Source organism: Suillus paluster (genome assembly GCF_016628075.1).
Source record: "Suillus paluster strain FC165 chromosome Unknown EDB91scaffold_43, whole genome shotgun sequence".
In the NCBI taxonomy this organism is placed as follows: domain Eukaryota; kingdom Fungi; phylum Basidiomycota; class Agaricomycetes; order Boletales; family Suillaceae; genus Suillus; species Suillus paluster.
The window spans coordinates 105,622-126,587 of record NW_024537603.1 but is presented as its reverse complement, the minus strand read 5'-3'; the positions used below and the strand labels follow the sequence as shown (position 1 = coordinate 126,587).

Here is a 20,966-nt window from a genome sequence, read left to right as displayed (position 1 = left end):
CATGACAGGTGAATCCAAAATTCCGAGAGGGCATCGTTTTATGAATGCCGGCTTTGGAATCATGGTACGCTTTCATGCAAACGTACTGTACAGTTCGATCGGTCATGGCCACTTTGGCTAAGTGATAGATGTAGGATGGACACGACAGTAGCGAGTTGGTAGCCTTTCCCTGACCGGTGTATTCGAGAAGGCATCATTTTATCTATGTCATCTTCTGAATCACGGTACACTTTCATGTAGAACATACCGCACAGTCACTTCGACCTAGGCCATACAGGATGAATCACGACAATAGCGAGCTGGTAGCCTTTCCCTGACAGGTGCATTCAAATTTTTGAAAAGACATCATTTTAACAATGCCACCTTCTGAACCATGGTACACTTTCATGCAGAACGTACTGCATAGTTCGGTCGGTCATAACCATTTCGGCCCAGACCGTGTAGAAGGATGAATCACGACAATACATTTAGTAGCTTTCCCTGACAGGCATTTACAAGATCAGAGAACAAACATACTTAGAAATACGAGTCCTGATGTTCTCACTGTCTGTCATTTTAAAGCAAAAAAAGATACTATCAAGTCTGTAAATTTCCTCGTTGGACGTTGCCGAACAGCAATACTGCTTGTGGCTACGGCGAGACCCAGGTCTCAATTCAATATACATAGTTACCCTTTGCGGTGAAATAAATGCAGCGTCAAAGCACAATGTGGTTGGTGTCAACAGTAATGAACGGATACTCCAGAATCGTATGTATTTAGGAGAGCACCGCAAAGTCAGAGGGAAGCGAATAACGATAAGATTCCTGTCAATCACAGGTGAGCCTTTGTGGCGAACATTAATTGCCTCGGAGGCATCCCGATCTGAAGAAGCAGAAGGATTATTAGATACGTCAGACTGCCCACATATGTAAATTAACGGAAGGGAAAAATACTCCGTCGTGTCTTCTTGTCCCTACTGAATTTATCCATACATGCTGCAGCAGTGAACTGGCAGAGCCCGTCTAATCATGCAAAATCATTAGGCGAGGAAGTTGTGTCAACAGTACGGTTCGTTGCAAACATTAGATGTGACGCTCACAAAATTATTATTATTCACACGCGATAGCCATTTCACGGGAAGTGGTGTGGTCATCGAGGCCCATTACTGAAAGTCTGTGCTGATCATTTTCAAGAAACGGTTAGATGGATGAGTAAATCAGGTTAGAGGAGCTTTTGTGCCGTACCGAACGACAGGGGTGACACACTGACACTCTAGGAATCAAAAGAAAACATCGTCGAACAAGGCGCACTTGGTGGGCCTTGCTGATTGTCGACACATTTGATGAGCATCTAACATTGCACCATTCCTCGATTAGAAGTGCACTACCGAGGAGCCGAAAGGATATCGCAAGGGTCACAATTGAGCAGTTGGTTATCAGCAAAGTGTGCTTATCTAGCTCAAGAGGACTCTGATTAGCTCAACAGAGCTGAAATAAACTTCGTGGACATCACCGTTCATAGTGTTACAAGGGATTGCCAAGCGGCTCGCAAGGTTGGCTTCGACACTAAACGGATGAAACTCTCGTTGGGCCCTATCTCAATCGCACCTGGAAATAACCGAAACGCTTACATACTTATTAATGACGATATACGGTGAGACGGTATGGATATGAAAGCCATGAGTTGAGCTCACTTTCAGAACATGTCGAGGCCCTGAAATGTGTGCCGAAATTGTTGACACAGCAAGAGTTATCGAGATATGGAAAAGTAGCCAGTTTCTGAGTCGTACGACCATGGAGTTGACAGAGCAAGCACTAGCAGACATAAGTACATCGACGGCTGTGTTGAACCTGAAAAGCATGTTTTAGAGTTCTGCGAGTGAAAGCTCAATCCGGTATTGAGCTGACACTCTATTTCACGTACATAGGAGCAGGGCCCACCCAAGAGACTATGAACGATTGTGTGAATCAGTGATCCCGGGGCAAATGTTATCCCGATCAAGATCGATAACTTACAATACCGACTCTAAGAGGAAGTACACGGAATAAGCAACACACCTACTAGTCTTAGTAAACCACGTACCTGCACATGCTTGACTTTATGTTACTACTGTTGGACTGGTTAGGAAAGACTAGGCTTGAGAGACTGCACACCACTCAGCAAACAACTGATGAGCCTGTTACATCAACCCGGAGATTTGCGATATTATGCAGTGCACGTGCCGGTAGGCATCCCCGCGGTCCCCGCCTGCGACCGTTAACGTTTTACGCCTACGGTCGATAAAGTTCTAGATGAATCTAATAGTCATTCTAGTACTAGTCTGTCCGCATCAACTCAGGCAGGACTCCGCCAGGACAAACATTTGATTAGACCCGACAGCCCATATTCCGACGGCTGAATCAAGACACAACAAATTGGTTCAACTTGGTTGTACATGCAATGCCTTTCGCGGACATCGTCACATCAGGCGAAACATGCAACGTTCGTGATTTCATTGTAATTTTTTTTCCCATTGAAGACTAAATCATCTTGGTGGGGTGATACTTGTACTTAGATGAAGCCGCTCGTTTTCGACTTCGCGTCAGATGCGTGAAGTTAACGCAGAGCAGTAAACGAAAAGTATCAGGCAAACGAGTTTACCAGGAAGTTTGCGAGATTTCACTTACACCCCCATGTTTGTCATTAGGACTTCGTGACGGTCTCAGTTCGCCACCATGTCGGTGCTTGAATGCGACGTGCGCACAAACCTTGTATGTACCGGAGGGAACCTAGTCTCCCAGCTAGGCAGACCAACCGAAGAAGACTATTGTTCCTTCTTTATTACCTGTCCACGGTATCTGCTGATCCTCGGCGTGGTTCCACTCAGCCTATTGAACTCCCTTGCTTAACAAAATAGCATGGTCAACACCAGATGAGAAGGTTCAAGATGGTTCACGTTTACTAGTCTCGGATTATCTGATTCAGCCCGAGTGGGAGCCTCGTATGATGACTTAGCGGGAGACCGCCCAGTTTACGGCAAGGTCGGCGTTGGCTTAGATGCGCTCCTTCTCTACGTGAGATGCAGGACGCTATTCGGACTGCCTCTTCCAATGGAGACCGACTCCGAGGAAAGTGTAATGGACCCGTCAGAATGGCGGCTGTCGCAACGTCGGAACCCTCAGTCGTATATCTGAGGGTTCTTAGTTCTCCGCGAGGCACTGTTTGGCGATCTGAGTTCTGAGGCCCAGTCTGCAATCAGGACCATCAGTGCCAACTCTGTCTTGAATTGGAGCGAATTTCAGCAATGGGCTTGCTTTTCGTGTACCAGAAGCCACAGAAAGGGATTTCCTGCGAGGACGGCGCCAATTTGGTGTCCTCAGACTGGCGAAGTTGAAACAAGGCAAGCTGATATCGGTGCCTCAGCTAACTTTTCTACGTGGGCGTCGTGATTAGTACTGTAATTCACTCAAGTGGTCTCGTGTACGAAGTACATAAGTACTAAGAGGGAGCTCTAGTAGGCTTGTGCCTCCGCTAAACATTAGATGCTGATTTGAAGTTCGTGATTACTTACATAGTACTTATTACGCTTCAAGCAGTCCCGCGAATATCGCATGAGCATTCAAGTACTACAAAGTGCTAATAAGCGAGAGCTCTAGCGTGGTCCAGACCCTGTTAATTCCAGGGTAAACGGCTTACACAAATGCATCTACCCGAACATAAGGCCCGCGGTATGTTCAACGGTATCGGGTGTATTTCGTCAAGACCGCAATAAATCCCGTGCGGGGGCGACGTCACCCCGAGATCGAAAAAAAGTATTGCTACTGAGTTGAGCATAGCTCTGCATAGCCCAATCAAGACATCTAAGTAGCAGGGTATCAACAACATCACGCGATTTCTTGCTAACGCGTCTAGCGTGTGAGCTCATGACTATGTATGTGGTGGAAGGACTGAATTGCAATCTCACAGTGCAATCTCAGGCAATCCGTCCTACCGAACATATGGATGGCTGATAGAGCAGAACTGCATTTCGGAATGTTAATAATCCCCAACCAAGCTTGAACATTTTCATTCCAAGAGTCCGAAATGGGTGTTATGGTAACGTCGAGCACCCTGCCGCAGTTATACCCAATTCTGTCTCAACCAGGGACCAGTGAATGATTAACGCTTCAGTAAAGTTCAGCTCAAAAGACTACGATAAAGGGCTGCCCTGATATCTGCCAGCCTTACCAGCTGTCCAAGTGTCCAAGCTATGATAACACTGGATGTGCCATAAGATTCGCCTCCCTGCCGAGTTTCGGAGCCTGCTTGATCGCCAGAGCTCAGAGCTGTGCTCTCCACAATGTTACTTCATGTCCTGGCAAATTGTTGTAAAAGCACCGTAGAGCACCACATGGTTCCTACCAATGAAAACCTTGTCAGGGTAGATGATGATTGCGTTGTAGACATGCTTACTTTGACCGCCATGGCAGACGGGAATGAAAGATGGCGACCTGATCAACGATAAGAAACTTATCATAAGTTACGCTCGAGAGCAGTGCTGAGTGACTATTTCATGGCAATGATGGCACACTTCACAGTCTGAAGTATTTGTCAAAGTGGACGTTTTGCGAGTTCCAGCCGACCTTATGAAAATGTCAATTTGGGGTCTGTGATGGGCGCTTACGCCTACGGCAGCAATCTTATTCTGCTACTCCAGTAAAGCCTTCTGCATTCCACAACAGACTCTTGTTCATTATATTGCCTTTGCCAAGGAACGTACGATACTCACCGAGGACTTTTACTGGGACCGAGAGCAGGGGGTCCCCAGGGTTATCAACGAACACGACCACACAGGAGAGGTGAGATGAAGTTTTCACAGAGGACACGGTTTGTGGCGAACGCGTCAATTTAATTCGAAACACGTTCAAGCGCGACACGGCGATCATGAGATGTATTTCGCTGGTAGCACTTGTGGTGGCACCGCGGGGACTAGGGAGATAATCAATTAATGTTATAACGTATTTATTTATGTTTTCCGCTAGCACACATTCGCGGACCCGGCCGGGCATTAGACTAAGAGTCTAACAGCACTTAGAAGGCTGCTGCTGGCTTTACGCTCCTTACGTAGCTTTACACCTGAGGCCTGAGCTTTCCCTAGCTGTCATTGATGGAGAGGTACTTAATGTTTCAAGGAACAGCCAAGTCTGTGTATTGGACCCCCGCAATTGCTTGTGGGGACTGCAATTTGGGGCTCGAGCTTAAAAACTTTCGAGGTGCAAATAAGTATATCATGATGGAGACACGGTGACATGGAAGTCACCGCTGTTTGTGAGGCCGAAACCATAGCTAGTCAGGGCAGGTCAGGATAGGTCAGGGCGGTATTGATTTGCCCACTGCAGCTCGAACCAATGTGACCGCGTGTCTGATAGAAGTCAAAGAAGGTACGAAGACTTGAAGAAAGAGACTTGAGAAAGGCACAAGACCTGAATGCTGATTAGCAGGAGTGATTGTGCGCAGTTGATATCACTGATGGACTCAGTCTGATCACTCTGATGATATTGCAGTGAAACTCCGAGTGCACGCAGCAAAATAATTTCTACCGTGTAAATTGTGGTGTACACTGTTGCCACTTGACGTTGTCTACATCAATTAAATTTGTTGCTTATCGCACCCGACAGCCATACAAGCGCTTGTCGCAAGCGTGACGTTGAGATTGAATCTGGCATGTCCTCGGCAAATGAGATTCTGTCTTAGTTTGTTTTTCATGGCAGGTTCTGTCGACGGTGACATGCCCTCGACGAGGAAAGAAGTTGGATGGTCAGAGGAATGCGACACGTTGCCAATGCGTCGTGTGGGTTCCAAGTTCCTTCTAGGGCTGGTGCAGGGGCGCCTGTGGATGATCCCATGTCGCCAGACAATTGACCGGAGACAGAAATTGAATATAAATTTGGGGGGTATGCTTATGTGAGCTCCGGAACCCACGAACGGTAACGAAGACCAGTCGGAAGCTGGGATCCAGAAATGGAAGGTATAGAAAGAGACAGCAGCCGTGAAAGAATCGAAGGCCGATCTTAGCTAACTCACGTTTTTTTGGAACGAAACTTTATGTGATTTTCTTAACGAAAAGTTTGCCCTGCAATTAGCCGCACCTGGAATAAAATGGCCCGACCCGTCGTTGACTTTTTCATTTTCGTCCCCAGTCATGGCTGTCAGCATGTCTGAAGACGACGTTGCTTACACTGCCCTCCTCCGACAACTCTTGTCAGATACCTCTAGCACACGCAATGCTCGTGTGCACTCTTGGATAGAGCACCAGTATGATTTTGCTCTCTCAGAGGCAGACACCACCGTCAACAAAGATCGTGACGATGTCTCTCTCGGCTGCTCCAGGGCTCCTTCGCCTTCACCGTCTTCCTCGTTGGGAGCTCACCGTACGTTTTATTCTGACAGACCCGACTCACCCCTCCTACCGCGGTCATCGGCCGAATGTTCCTCACAAGGACCAGAGTCTTGTCCATCTTACGATGCGCTATTTTTCCCAGTTTCATCTTCTCCTCAGACTCATGCTGAGGATGAGGTGAGGGATGAGCGCGAACGTGAGCGCGCACTTCGTTTCCTCGTGCAGGAAATGTCCCACTGGAAAATGCAGTCCAGTCCTACCACTCCCCGCAAGAACGTGGATAAGGTATTGCCTTTTATGAACCGCTATTCATCGAGCTAAAATTCGATCACTTAGCCTTTACCGTGTCCTCCGCCACCTTCTCCGGCGACATCTACCACACAGTCCACTTCCTCACGTGTCATGCGTTCACGTTCATCATCGACGCGCATTTCACGGCTGCCTTCGTTCACAAGTACGTTGGAATCTGATCAGAGCCAACCACAAGATATATTCACACCGCCATTGCCCGTCTCTGTCATTGTCCACGGAGAAGCTCAACACGAACTTATTCCTGACCTAAGGTCTTCCGATTCATTCTTCCTCCGACGCATGGATTCTTTCAAGATGAACGAGCAGGATGAACAAGAGCTTTCTCTCCTTTCGCCAATCCATGATGATCGCGACTCAGGATACCCGTCACCTACGCTCTCCAACTTCTCGTACGCACCGTCTCGCGAAACTGCGCTTACCAGCCCCTACGCCAGTTTGCCTACATCACCCGCAAGCGCGACCTTTGCTCCTTGTCTACCGGAAAATATCGCACTGCCAGCATCCCCTGATGCTAATGCTGAGCGCTTCCCGGAGGAGTCTCTTTCCTCCGAGGATCGCGGTGGGGATTCATCTCCGAAATCTCCATCCGACACGGCATTTCCCGTATCGGCATCGACAACTGTCTTTCCATTGTCTTCTTCATCTACCGTATTCCCCGTATCGCCGAGTACCACTATATTTCCCGCTTCTGCGCCTGACTTTACATTATCTACGTCACCTTCTCTCACCGTTGATCCCGCCACCCCTTCATCGTCGCACTTCCCTCTTGAGTCCAAGGATTGTGTAAATGATTTTACCGCACAATCTCAGCGGTTACGTGCTTCCACTAACAGCTCGGGGGACCTCCAAAGTCGATGGTCAGTTGCAACCACAGCATCACTAACTCCGTCTCCTTCCGATCCAGCGCCATCGGGGACATTCTTGAGATCCAGGACTCCTTCGCGGGGGAAAAAGGACAAGGAGGTGTCAAAGGAGGTGAAAACTCCGAGAAAGCGTACCCGCCTCATCAGCTTCATCTCGAAGCTTTCCCCGGGTCGTTCAGAAAGTAATGCTACTTCTACCACTGGGTCGCCCTCGGCCGATTATGACTTTGCCAATGAGTCGGATACGGATGAGAGAGTCTACAAACCTTCAAAGACGCTTGGCAAGAAGTCCTCCCTAGCTAGTTTGCGAGCATCATTCTCTTTGTCTCGTGCCTCTTTCGCATCTCAGCGTCCACCAGTGTCGTCCGTGGCGGAGATACCTCCGTTGCCAATGTCACCTACGCGTACGTCATTCGGCGCGTCACGCATGTCGTTCGCAACCGATGGTGTGATGGGTAGCGGGGAGCCAGTGCCACCGGTACCGACCATCTCCTTATCGAGGATTCCTTCCCGCGCCACCCTGCTCGACGATACCTTGCCGCCCATTCCCCAGTCTGCTTCAACTGTTACATCCTTCCGAAGTGTGTCTCAGGCTTCTCTGCAAACTCATACCCCTCCTTCGGCTTCAGCATCACAGCTCTCGTTGCTTCCGTCGCCGAGTGCAAGTCACAGCGCATCAAGGTTGTCTCTTCTGTTGGCGTCCAGTTCTTCCAGGAACTCGCTGGTGTCGTCTGCCGCATTGGAACCACCCATCTCTATCCATCCCATGCCGAGTTCAACACCAAGTAGGGCCAAGTCGATCTTCAAACTGTCTTCACGACCGAAAACACCCAAGGTTCGAGCCGTTGCAACTCCTTCAAAACTTCCTCTTCCCCGGATGGGAGCTGTCTCATCTTCCAGTATCCCTAATGGGGCAAGTCTAACTGCGTCGAAGATTCCACCACCACCAACAAAGTTCACGCCCCCTTCAAAATTAGCATCAATGCTTGCTTCGCAGGCTTCATCGCGGCTTCCTCATCCGATATCTCCTAACTCACCACCAACATCCAAACTTCCACCCCCGCCATCGAAGATGATCACTCCACCCCCAAAAATCATCGTGCCGACTCGGATGCAAATTCTCCCACAAGCGAGCCCTTCGGTTATAGAACCGAAGTCGCCTATGTCAATCGACGAACCGATTGCACTGGTTTCGAAACTTCCATTGCCTTCGATCTCGTCGAAGGCGTCCCGCACTAGTACCGTGAGGGGCTTTTGGCGTAGGGCGCAATAGGCTCTCGAAACTGCCATTGAGGTATGCGAATGTAGCTCAATCATCATCTTCGATCCTAACATAGTTTCCACAGTTGGACATAGGGAACCATAGACATAGGGACTCGGAATGGATCACTTCTTTCTGCTGAATGCGCTGGCGCGCGTCTTCGCCAATCTCATACTATTATCTATTGATTATTCTGAATCTACCACACTCGTTATTGAACTGTACACTTCTCGTCATTACTCAACCGTCACGCTCGCTCACTGCTTTCCTTGCTTTTACATCGCCGATTCTCGTATGGTTCCTCTGGAATTTCGCTCGTTCGCTGGTGGATCTCATCAGTCTACGTCATCCATCTGCATTATCTGTTGTGGGATTATACATGTACACACACTCCTTACCTTTCCTGTCGCATTCAACCCGCCCTCGTGCCACTGGTCTCGCCAGTTCTCTCTCGTACGCCACCGCCCTAATACCCTCGTGCTGCATCTTGTTTATACGTCATTATTCTCGTGATTTCTTATTCTTGTTCATGCTTCAATTCCGCTCAACCCCAACATCCCAAACTTTTTTCTCGCATAAATATCAATTGTACTCAGGGCACACCGCATCTTCATAAACGTACATTTACATTTACTTGCATATTGCTTACTCAACGCTGCATTTGTAGACCGGGGACGGAAGGAAGAAGATGAAATATAACCAAATTTCTAGTTCATTTGAGTTCGAGGGATACGTGAATTGGATACTAAGTCGGGAGAGTCACGGCTTGGCAGTGTGGTCCATATGCGGGGGGAATGCTTGGGGTACTCTTGCGGCCTTCCTCCAGGGGGAAGACCGCTACAACTCCGGACAATAAGGTATGTATTTCAACATGGCTCAAATTTGAAGTTGCGTGACTGATCTCATCAACCATGAACCATAAGTAAGTTTTAATTTTCATGGCTTACCGTCCGGGCCACTAGTGGTCACTAGTATATTATCGACCAGTGACTAACAAGATGTGATGCATGCATCAACGCCAGGACTAGTCTGTCCATGATTCAAGACGCGATCGTGATTGGTCTACCGTAACTATGTATCAGGTACGAAGAATATGTTCCAGTCTGGCTTTGTGAAAGGCACGAAATTTCAATTAGCAGATTCATTTCACAACAACTCGGAACTTGGTGATATGCGGCTTATTGTCACATGATTTTTTTTCGGAGCCTAACGACTACACCTCTCGACATAGCCTGGCAAGAATGGTGAGCAACCCCTACCATCTATGACCCAAGCCTACATCCAGTTGTAGATGTGCGACGGGGACAAGCGGCGTCTGTACATGCCGGGTTCATGACGAGAGATTCTTGCTATCTTATGAATTTCCTTCCACGACCGATTCCATATCACTACTGATCAACGTCGGATCAGACTACTGGCACTTTTTTTCTATGGAGCCAGAGTAGGACAGAGAAGGACCTGATAGGATCCTCTTCGGAACAGGTATTTCATTTCTCAACCACCTCGATGGCGTCCTCCAGACTTCGCGGGTAGGCGCTTAGAGGTGCTTGATCCCTTGATAGTAAGGTGGTTTGGTTCTGGAGCTTGTAATGACCGCGGACTGCAGCATTCGAGTTGTTATCATGATCCTTGTGACCATTTTTGCGGACTCACGAGAATACCAGAACCACTTCTGATGCTCCTGCCCAAGACTTTCTTCTCCAATCACACCAAAGTTTGGGAGCCGTCTCCTTATCGCCCTCAATCCCTGCTTCAATATTTTACCTACACGCGACTAATTCCCGCCTTCGGTTTCTCGTGCCGATGCTTGCACACATACCACTGCCAATCTGGGCCAATCTGGGCTGCTCTTTTGAACCAATGAAGGAAGTGTTATACTCGATAGCCTAGGTTATCGATTATTGATGCCACTGGTGTTCAGCTACCTCGATCATGCGGGCTCGCGAACAATAGGTCATTCTTCTTATCGGTTGCCCGAGGACCGACCTCGCTGTACAACTTCAAATTCATAGGTGAATTCTACTTGCAGAATTTATTTCCGCTAGCATGATCAAGTCCTCACCCGGCTTGAGAACCTTATATTGTTGGGATCTTACAGCACCTTGCTCTGTTCTGACAAAATGGCTTTGCCAATATCCGGCATGACGTCGGTACCTCTCTTGGCTTACGGCTTGAACCACTCCAAACGGCAACGTCTCCCTCAGAAATTGCTTTCAGACGCTTTAGTTGCACGCTAGGATAACCCGAATACCATCTTTCGTCGTGATACATTCCGCAATGACGTCTGTCATCTTCTTTACACCGACGGAAGTGCGTGGGATGAGACAGCTATGCCATGTTCATCCCACTTTTATCATCGTATCGTGCCTACCTTCCCTCATTTCCGCTCAGGCTGTGAATGAAGGAGCTCACTTCCCTATCGAACCTTCTGGTCGAACTCCCGGCTTTAGAATCGAACACAGGATAAGTAGCTTCGGTCAGAAAGGTTAAGACAAAGTAACAATAACTGCGGATTGAGTTTGGCAGCGGAGTTATCAAGTTGCTCAGCTTTGAATTGGCACTCGCATCACGATGGTCCAGGGTGTGATGGATATATGTCGACCCTTTCTTCTTTGTTCTTCTGCCGGGTTGATCTGCCATCCAGGAGCTGCCGATGTATTGATCGACCTCTTGATCTCCGCAAGCCGCACTAACTACTGAGAACAAGTCCTGCCTCTTCGATGCCATCGAGTGTTTTCTTTCACAGGTTGAAAAATCTGCTCCCCATGTGTCATGCGTCTGTCTATACGCGGATTAACATGAACTTATAGCTGAAAATATCATCTGCCATACCAAATGAACACTGACACTCGTCCTTTCTCCAACGGGACTGAGGGGTTAGGCCTGATCAAGTTCTTCATTTATGAAGGACTAAATTGCTCTTCATCGTAAGTCTTGCAATGTACTCATATTTCAGTCATATTTCAGTGTCTTATCAAGCTTAGATCTAGCGGATATTACAACGCAGTGTCCATCAATATCCGTCACAGGCTTGTGAGCTAAGGAGGTCGGCATCGATGCCAGCACCGACACGATTGTCTAGCAATTGATGTAGTTAACGTTTTTAAGCTTAAGATAGAGCGACCTGTTTGTTCGATCCAGTTCTTCCATTATGAAGGACTAAATTGCTTTTCATCGCAAGTCTTGCAATCATCAATGTCAGTCATATTTCAGGGTCTTATCAAGCTTAGATCTAGCGGATATTACAACGCCCTGTCTATCAATATCCGTCACAGGCTTGTGAGCTAAGGAGGTCGGCATCGATGCTAGAACTGACACGATCTTCATTTATGAAGGACTAAATTGCTCTTCATTGTAAGTCTTGCAATGTGCTCATATTTCAGTCATATTTCAGCGTCTTATTAAGCTTAGATCTAGCGGATATTACAACACCCTGTTCATCAATATCCGTCACAGGCTTGTGAGCTAAGGAGGTCGGCATCGATGCCAGCACCGACATGATTGTCTAGCAATTGATGTAGTTAACGTTCTTAAGCTTAAGATAGAGCGACCTGTTGGCTCGATCAAGTTCTTCCATTACGAAGGACTAAATTGCTTTTCATCGTAAGTCTTGCAATCATCAATGTCGGTCATATTTCAGTATCTTATCAAGCTTAGATCTAGCGGATATTACAACACCCTGTCCATCAATATCCGTCACAGGCTTGTGAGCTAGGAGGTCGGCATCGATGCCAGCACCGACATGATTGTCTAGCAATTGATGTAGTCAACGTTCTTAAGCTTAAGATAGAGCGACCTGTTGGTTCGGGCATAGTTCTGCCAACAATAAATGAACCAAGGTACATCGCTATTTATGGATAGCCTTGTGTGCCAAAAGTCATTGTGTTCTGACTGATTGGTCTCGCTGTCTCGCGAGAGCGCAGACCGTGAGGTTTAGTTAAACCAACAGAAAGATCCTCCAGGCGTGAGTGCTGGAGGATCGGGTGAAATTCAGGGCGAGGTGACAAAAAATACCCGAAACGAGCCGAACGAAAGAGAAACCGAGACCGTATGTATCATGCATTGTACATTATGAGCATTTCTACTATATCTAACCTGTGAACTAAAGAAACAGGATAGAACCGACTCAAGTGTCCAGCAATGCGGTTCTTGGATCAGCTCCGTAAGAAGCACGAAGATTCACGACACCGCCAGCGACCGAACTGTGCGCATGAGCATAGAAGTACGCTGCACGGGCTAGCGTTGCCTGCTCGACCAGACTGAGGACGTCGGTAAGCATGAGAGGCCATCCAAAGTTTCGACGATCGTCTATCGTTAGGAGGTCCGTGATCAAAATGGCACCTTGATCACGCAGGTATGCGAGGTTTGTGGGATCGCGTTCGTCAGTGGCGATGTAGAATCTGAAGGATTATATGAATTCTTATCAAAAAGCAAGCCAGATATCTCACTTGTCATGAACTGCGGGAGGTTCTAGAAGTAGAGGCGAGCGATCAGCTTGACCAAAAGGAACCTTGTAGGCGAGGAGAGGCCCGCGATGCACAGAATGTAGGATATCACGTCCGTCGCGTAGATGGCTCTTGACCCGCGCAAGATGAGCTTCGAAGCTTTGTTCCATGACCCAATTCAACCTTGCAACTAGATTACCTGCTGTGAGCGTCACGATAGTCGAGCAAGGATATGGACTGACAATCCCCCCGTCGCATATGAGCTGCCATCCACATTCGTCCACCGGCCTTCTCGACCATGCGATTAAACAGCTGATCCGCCAGTTCGACCACATTGTCTGTGAGGCGAAAATCATACAGGACTGTCTGGGTGTATCTTTCTCGACTTTCAATAGTGGTGAACCTGAGGGCCCCCTACTCAAATGTTATTAAAGCGTCTATTGTGTAGAGGAAGAGAAAAGAAATTACCGGTTTCCGGAACAAATGAACTTCACCATTTAGGAGAAGTACATCCTGCTCTATGAACCCAAAGTCTTCGTATAATCCACGCAGTAAGCTTCGTGGGACTGCTTGTCGGATTGGAACCGTGACATCTTTCGTTGCGCCTGAGCCACAGCTGGGGAAAGGGGGTTATTCTCGGAGCCAGCCAAACAAAAGAATGGACGTACGCGCCGCCATAAGTATAAAGTACTTCCCAGCCATTTTCTGCCAAAATCCTTGCGATACCGCCACCCGACGACGACTCAACCTCGTTATCATCTCCCACAACTCTGAGGGTGGTTTCCCAATCGAGAACCGATGTTCCGGATGTCATCGCGTCATGCAACGCCAGTGATAGAGGGGTTTCTTCCGTGATAGCCGATCCAACTTGTTCATGAGTGATGTTCCATCCCCCTCTCTCCCGCATACTATGTGGCAGTTGATCAACCCGAACAACATTTCCGGCGTCATACCACTCATTCTTAATGGCGTAAAGGCTGGGTTCCACTGGACTATCGGAGAAGATGTCAACGCCGCGATGATATAAATCGGTGTCCCATTGTCCGTTGGTTGTTTCCACATCAACCGATATGTTGTGCAAGCGGAGATAGTCTGACACTGTGATGACTGCATGTCTCTCACGTAGATGGGTCAAGTTGAACATGAGAGACACAGGTATTCTCCAGGCCATTTGCTGTTCTATGGGGAGTTGACGCCACTCATTTGAGCCGGTTGCGTCACCCCTATTAACCATGGTAGCATACGCAGCGCATACGGAGCTGTGAAAGTGAAAGTCTGAAAAATAATGGGACTGATAGAAGAATAACAACGTACACGTCAAATTCACAGGCACGAGCGTACACGTATGTTGGTATAATTGTAGTACGGTTCAGAATACGTCCATGGAGGACGGCTGCCTCGATAATATATCGCATCTATTAGAAGTAAGCCATGACCCGTATAGTTGGGAAAAAAATCTGGGACGAACATTATTCCAGCCTAACCAGAGGCTATAGTCGCGTGCATAAAATCCTTTTGTTCGAGACACCATGCGGTGGAGAGCGTCGAGCTCGGGATCGACCTGTGGACCCTGTTTCGAGGTGGTATTAACGGGAGACTGCGAGTCGTCTAATGTGGGGTGCGCAAATTGAACCGGATATGAGGTAATCCTCAGCGTCTTCAGTGCCAGGCCTGCCAGGATGCTGAAAACAATTAGTGCGCCTACGAACGCCGGAACGGAAATACATGGACGGCTGCGTCGCATCATTGTACGGTGGGCTGTAGGTTTCGCGTGAATTAAGTTAATGGGAAAATATATTAGGCTGTGATGGATAGGCTGTTTAAACAAGTAAAGTTAGAGAAACAACATGGGGCGCGCCATCAAGGAGATCAAACATAGGGGGGATGTTCAAATTGCGTCACTCGCCTTGAGACGAATTTCCTTTCTAGTCATTGATATTCAGTCACGTCAACGGTACGTAGCCTCATGCTATGGCTCATCTTGAGCTTGAATCCCAAATTTGACATATCGCGTAGCCTGATGTAGCATTGACCCTGTGCATTGAGGTTTACGTCTTGTCCTTCGTTCTCACTAACTCCGTCCTGGGATCCTTTAGCGCGCCTTGTTCAGGTACGAATGTCGCAGCTCTTGATCCACAACAACCAGTGAGTGTTGCAAGTTGCACAGACTGAAGGTGAGCGATGTGTCCACAGGAACAGGAACTATGGGTTTCATGATGAAGTTCCATGGCCACTAGCCACTACTATAGCTAGTACATCCCACTGGCAGATGGCATCGGATGGCAGATTCGTGATCCAGATCCAGTGAAGGCTTTAAACCCCATTGGTGATGATGCATAGTGGTGTCAGTTTGTGCATGGACGTAGTTTGAAGTCAAGTAGAAGTTATTGCTGCCTGCCACTATCTAAAATCCGCCCGAAGCTTAATCATATGTGACAGATTACTATTTATGGCTATCTACGCTCACGTGGTTTTGTTTGGCAAGAGCTTCTGATCCTAACACCTGTAACTGCCAATGGTCCGCCATCCTTCTTGAACACACTCCACAGAAAATGATCGCCAAAGACAGAAAAGCTCTGTTCAAGTCTCCACCAACTGTATTCACAGACAAGCTTATCTCCCAGGAGACGCGTCGATCCAAGGTGAGCAAAGTGCTTGCTCTCTTCTCTGACAATCCTTGACTAAGAACGCATGCTGCAAGGCTTTGGAAGAACAGAAACGCGTGTGTGTGATGGATAGTTGCGCATGTGTTTTTGAAGATTTAACTTCTTCTGACAGAGACGAGCACAAAAGTTCGATTCCTCCAGGCAACTAGATTCTTTCGCCGATCTCAATCTTGGGAACTCTGATGATGATGGTGACCTCGAGCACGAGCCAGAGATAATACGTGAAGGTGTCTCCGGCTTTGTGCAGATGGTGTCACAACCTGTGGAGAACCCGTCCGTGTCCTCCGATGCGCACAATGGTCATGAGACAATACAGTCGGGAAGGCGACAAAGGAAAAACAAGCGTAAACGCGTCAAAGCCAAACCGTCCAAATGGGCTGACAAATGCATGTATGCTGAGCTCCTGGAGATGAATGAAGAGGCTCATTTGTGGGACAACCAATCCGGTGATGTCATCGATGGCCTTCCACGCGATCTAGAGGCAGGTTGGGTAGCAGTGGCACCAGTTCCTGCTGGGAAACGATGCCTGGCTATCACTCATCAGTCGGCCGGAGTAGTTGGAATATGTATGCAGGAGCTTCTTTGACGTGCCTTTCAACTGATTATATTCTGATAGCGCCAAATACGACTCTTAGATCTCGAGTATTGGGCAAGATGCTTCTTCCCCGATTTCCGTCCTCCCTCCCGCCTCTTACAGTGCTCGATTGTATACTCGATGTCAACTGGAGAGACAGCGGCATCATTCATGTCCTGGACGTGCTTAAATGGAAGGGTCAAGATGTCGGCGACTGCGAGACCCCTTTCAGGTGGGTATGCATTACATGCAAACGACCTATTCACCAACATTCTATACGTAGGTTTTGGTGGAGAGATACCCGCTTAGCGGAACTTTCAAAGCCACCGCTACCATCTGGAACTTTTTCATTTACACCACCTTCCGTGACAGCAGACACTTCGTCTCAAAACGCCGGATCATCGAATATGTCCACTTCTGAGCACTATCGTTTTCCATATCCAACGTCTTTTGTACCAATACCATATCACACCGACACGACATTGACTTCCCTGTCTTCGTTTGTCATCCCTATGGCGCGCCTAACGCGAGAAATCAGTGTGGATATCCCTGTGCACGTCTCACCACCAGAATTTACTTCTCATGATATGGCCATCGATGGCACTCAGGATTCTGTCCTTTCACGATCCACCACACCAGTTGTTGTGCGCGTGGACTCTGATGGGTTATTGTTGTATGTGTCTCATGCAAGCTATGAGGAGGGAACCAGTCCCCTGAGCTGTTGGATACCCAACAAGGCGATTACAGAGCGTCCGGAACATCCCAGTGGTTTAAAAGGAGACGACAGCCCCCTGGATCTGTTCCAGCGGTGCGTGATGTGTTCCTCCTTAAGGTTCTTGAATGCTGACCGTATATCAGCCTGGTCCAGCGCCGCACTGTGAGAAATATTCACGCAGGTCTCAGTGTACAAGACTCTATGGACATATAGACACATGTCCCACCACAAACTATCTGATTCACCGTCCCGTCATCCATCCGTCATTCATTACACATTTCCACTCTACTGCGAAGGTCGTCGCTATTTTATCAATTATGTTCATAAATCACACTCTTTCGAAAACGCAAATATTTCTTACTATCCTTACTATCCCTGCTGTGGAGACGCAGGTCATATGATTTTCATGGCAGAGACGGTGACGACAGTAAGTCCGACCAACAACGTCGCATGGATGTTCTGATTTCTTCCTAAACAAGGTTGACCTGCCAACAAGGTCTCATCGCAAGTTCGGCCCAACGTGTCTCTGGGAAGGCAAAATTTGCAGCACTGGATGCGTATGTGTTTGGGATAGTCACAAGGGTATCAAATGTGCAAGCTATCAATGACTATGTGGTATGGAACCCTGTAACTAATATTTGATTGAAGCCGAAGTTCAAACCAGAGAGACAGCTGTCACTACAACTCGCGGAACGATCAGCGGGATAACAGACGAAGGCCAAACAATAGTATTGAATGCATGATGATCGATATTTTGACTTCCCTGCCGAACTTGACAAACGGACGATGACCAGATGCCTAGCTATCGCGCACTTCAGCCTGTCGACAATCAAGAATGGTAGCGCTATGTACCTCTACATACCGTACACTACGTGTGCTACAAAGTGGGGGATGACGACAGAGCTACAGAAGGTATATTTGCTACAGAGTACTATACTCTCATCCGGATTTTCCCTGATGCTTGATAGAATGCAGATTTACTTATTTCTGATTCATTCCCAGCCTGTGACATCCTCGAAAATCAGCTTTTCAGCTGATGTCGTCCAACCTAGCATTGAGGGGAGTATAGTCATGTCGAATGACCTGCTAACGGCGCAACAGATACGCAGGTTTTGTTCCAAACAAACTTTAGCCTTAGTATGTGGACGTGGGGCGCGCCTTGAAGACGAGGGACGATGGACTGTCATGGACAAGGCAGCGAGAAGTAAGAGATTATGTCTGCAGAGAACTTGCTATTATCGCCCTAAGAGCAGCTATCTGGTAGCTTTCGATTTCGGACGCACCTCAGTAACTTGATTGACCTGCTGTCGAAAACTTCTGTAAGATAGATCCGCACAAATTTTGCCTTGTCGTTGCACATGAAATTTGGATAAGTATTTTACCCATCAGACGCCGATTATACTTGTCTTGTAAGTCGACTTTAAGTATGATAATTCTTGATGGGTATCAGGAGCGTGATTCTTCAGTTCCTACAACGTCGTCTGTGTTCTTGGTCTCAACAGCCAGCCTGTCCAAAACTTTCCTGACCTCTTTCTTCCAGTCGGCTGTAATACACAGATAAATGCCCCAGGCAGAGCAATAAATGAGAGCAACCGTGATTCCCACCCACAGGCCCACTAGACCCATGTCCTTCTTGAACGTCAGCCAAATACCAAAAGGAATACCAATGACGTAGTAACCACTGCAAAAAAAGTTATTGAAGTAATCATGGCTGGCACGTGTAGACCTTACCTGAGGTTGAGAAGCGCGCCAATGACCTGCAAGAAGACTAAATTAAGAGTGCGATAAAACAACCAACCTAGCAACTTACTTGTTTTCCTTGTGCTCGTAAGATACCACCAGAGACAGCGGTGATTCCATCGAAGATCTGGAATATAGCAACAAGTGGTAGAATGGATGCCACTAATGTTGCGACCTCTGAGACTAAGTAAGTATCGAAATGCACATGATAAAAATTATCCTACCGGGGTCATCATTGACGATATGCGCCCACGACCGCCTGAACGATATAAACATAGTGCTAAAAATTTCGCATGTCAGCACTGTTTGACCTGAAACGCGCGCAATATGTACCTCCATACTAGCGCAATGGCAACTGCAAGAACGATCGCGGCGTATGCGGAGACACCGGCGCGCCTCGCCTGCCTTTTACCTAGAAGATTCCCAATCCTATTGGAAATTTAGCTGAGATATCAGCTAGATTGAACGTGACATACCGTACAGACGCTGCCAAGGACAGGGCAAATGGAGCTTGGAATGTACAGGAGGCTGAGATAAGTAGAACGGATTGGGCAGCTAGGGGAGCGGTACCGAGCCTATGGATGAATGTCAGCAAGATTGGCTACCTATGCGGTTAGTGCCATACAAACTAGCGGCCACTGTCAAAACGCAGATCAGCATTTAGATCCTTAAGTTGCATACTAATACACGCACAGTTATTAAGCTCCCATGACCACCATTCAGACGCGATCTGGCCAATGCCAGCGATTCCCAGCCGCACAAGACAACCCAAGCCAGTAAAGCTCTGCCTTGAGATAGGATGCCAGGCGGTCTTCTCGACATAAAAAATGCCATATACTGCTGATGAGATCGAAATAAGATTGAGGGATACAGCAGTGGCGATTGGAGCTCCACTGAAACCAATCCTGACGGGCTCGGGACCCCACACTGGAAGAGTGTATAAGCTTCCAATTGAAAAGGAAGGATAAACAACATTATCACCCAAAATGTAATTCAAGAGGGCATTTATCGGTGCTACAACCAGAATAATCCTAGTCGGCACAGAGAAGAGTCCTGAAAAAGCAATCGACGATCAAGATGCAATCCTCCCAGTGATGTGATTCATTACCTTGAGATTGAAAGTAGCGCCTGTAATCCTCAGAAAGTCAGCATTAAATATACTTATACTGTGGACTATCGCACCGCGAAATGCAGTTGAAAGAATATGCTGGGAGCCCCAAAGAAGCCCATTTTAAGTAGACAGCAGCTAGGTGCGCAACTTCAGGATCCTGTCTGAGCAGAAGTAAAATTGATTCAGCGTTGAACCAAATCATGAAAATTGGCTGGAAGTATGTCAATAAGAGAACAGCAGGAACGGTGGCATGCATACGATAAGGGTTGCAGCTGTCACAACAACTGCAAAAAATGATTAGATGTAGGAGTTCACGAGGGAGAGAAATGGGGGTGCCCGAGTGCGCAGACATGGGGAAACTCAGCGGGATTCCGTTTCAACGAAACTGCTGCCACTTTAAAAACGCAAATGTTATTTCCTAGTCTTGCCTAGTCAGATCACACGACCAAATTGAAGTAATAGACGCCTACTTACTTGTACGAACTCAGTATGGTGTGTGCTTGTAAGCCGCTATCGGATGCGAGTACTGTCTGCAATTTGTTCTTGTCAGACCACACGATCGGACGCGAGTACTGTCTGCAATGCATTTTGCGGGCGGATCCGCTACACGGCTCCACTGACGTAGTAGTCTTCATTGTGTTGTAACGCGTCCTGCGGAAGTTCTGGAACCATTGCTCGGCGAAGGCAGTCTCGTAAGCAGTAGGCTGGACCCGAATCGCAGGCAGTACTTGTTCGAGTACGACAACCTCGCCATGATACCAGCACTCGGCAAGATACTTCTTTCTGTGGTACTTAGGACGCGTTGATAATAATGCGGGTGGGGTCTGATGCCTGATTATCTGCCAGACCCTAGGGTTGAGTTATGGAATGGAGGTTTTTCCTCTACTTAGGGGCCGGTTGCCGTTGAGGGATCGGAGTTGAAATGGAAATCGATTGTAAAA

General features: G+C 47.7%; 4 protein-coding genes across 4 annotated transcripts; 2 read left to right on the top strand and 2 right to left on the bottom strand.

Annotated features, from left to right (window-relative positions):
• Positions 1 to 6,140: 6,140 nt before the first annotated feature.
• EDB91DRAFT_1250425 (uncharacterized protein) lies at positions 6,141 to 8,786 on the top strand (the record flags this gene model as incomplete). The annotated part of the gene is made up of 2 exons (XM_041323221.1): positions 6,141 to 6,623; positions 6,675 to 8,786. 2 exons carry the CDS (start codon positions 6,141 to 6,143, stop codon positions 8,784 to 8,786), a joined length of 2,595 nt encoding a protein of 864 aa, XP_041175216.1.
• A 4,114-nt stretch (positions 8,787 to 12,900) lies between these two features.
• On the bottom strand, positions 12,901 to 14,750 carry EDB91DRAFT_1056235 (uncharacterized protein; the record flags this gene model as incomplete). Its single annotated transcript, XM_041313990.1, has 7 exons — positions 12,901 to 13,174; positions 13,223 to 13,409; positions 13,462 to 13,633; positions 13,688 to 13,835; positions 13,888 to 14,478; positions 14,534 to 14,634; positions 14,688 to 14,750. The coding sequence occupies 7 exons, from the start codon at positions 14,748 to 14,750 to the stop codon at positions 12,901 to 12,903; spliced, it is 1,536 nt and encodes a 511-aa protein (XP_041175215.1).
• A 953-nt stretch (positions 14,751 to 15,703) lies between these two features.
• On the top strand, positions 15,704 to 17,789 carry EDB91DRAFT_1144148 (uncharacterized protein). The gene is made up of 7 exons (XM_041319135.1): positions 15,704 to 15,861; positions 15,921 to 15,941; positions 15,998 to 16,451; positions 16,502 to 16,691; positions 16,743 to 17,267; positions 17,318 to 17,601; positions 17,671 to 17,789. Exons 1-6 carry the CDS (start codon positions 15,772 to 15,774, stop codon positions 17,385 to 17,387), a joined length of 1,350 nt encoding a protein of 449 aa, XP_041175214.1. The 5' UTR covers positions 15,704 to 15,771; the 3' UTR covers positions 17,388 to 17,601; positions 17,671 to 17,789.
• A 578-nt stretch (positions 17,790 to 18,367) lies between these two features.
• EDB91DRAFT_1144135 (mate-domain-containing protein) lies at positions 18,368 to 20,306 on the bottom strand. Its single transcript, XM_041319134.1, has 12 exons — positions 20,097 to 20,306; positions 20,023 to 20,042; positions 19,896 to 19,967; positions 19,608 to 19,841; positions 19,540 to 19,552; positions 19,391 to 19,489; positions 19,248 to 19,343; positions 19,139 to 19,194; positions 18,985 to 19,091; positions 18,906 to 18,931; positions 18,458 to 18,855; positions 18,368 to 18,392 (listed from the first exon to the last, which is right to left on the bottom strand). Exons 1-11 carry the CDS (start codon positions 20,279 to 20,281, stop codon positions 18,621 to 18,623), a joined length of 1,143 nt encoding a protein of 380 aa, XP_041175213.1. The 5' UTR covers positions 20,282 to 20,306; the 3' UTR covers positions 18,368 to 18,392; positions 18,458 to 18,620.
• Between the last annotated feature and the right edge of the window lie 660 nt (positions 20,307 to 20,966).

Coding starts and splice junctions, on each gene's coding strand:
- EDB91DRAFT_1144148 (XM_041319135.1), top strand. CDS start 15,772: ATGATCGCCAAAGACAGAAAAGCTCTGTTCAAGTCTCCACCAACTGTA. Junction 15,862..15,920: donor AGGAGACGCGTCGATCCAAG/GTGAGCAAAGTG, acceptor GCATGCTGCAAG/GCTTTGGAAGAACAGAAACG. Junction 16,452..16,501: donor GGCCGGAGTAGTTGGAATAT/GTATGCAGGAGC, acceptor ATATTCTGATAG/CGCCAAATACGACTCTTAGA.
- EDB91DRAFT_1144135 (XM_041319134.1), bottom strand. CDS start 20,281: ATGCATGCCACCGTTCCTGCTGTTCTCTTATTGACATACTTCCAGCCA. Junction 19,092..19,138: donor TATCGTCAATGATGACCCCG/GTAGGATAATTT, acceptor ACTTAGTCTCAG/AGGTCGCAACATTAGTGGCA. Junction 18,856..18,905: donor GGCGCGCTTCTCAACCTCAG/GTAAGGTCTACA, acceptor CTTTTTTTGCAG/TGGTTACTACGTCATTGGTA.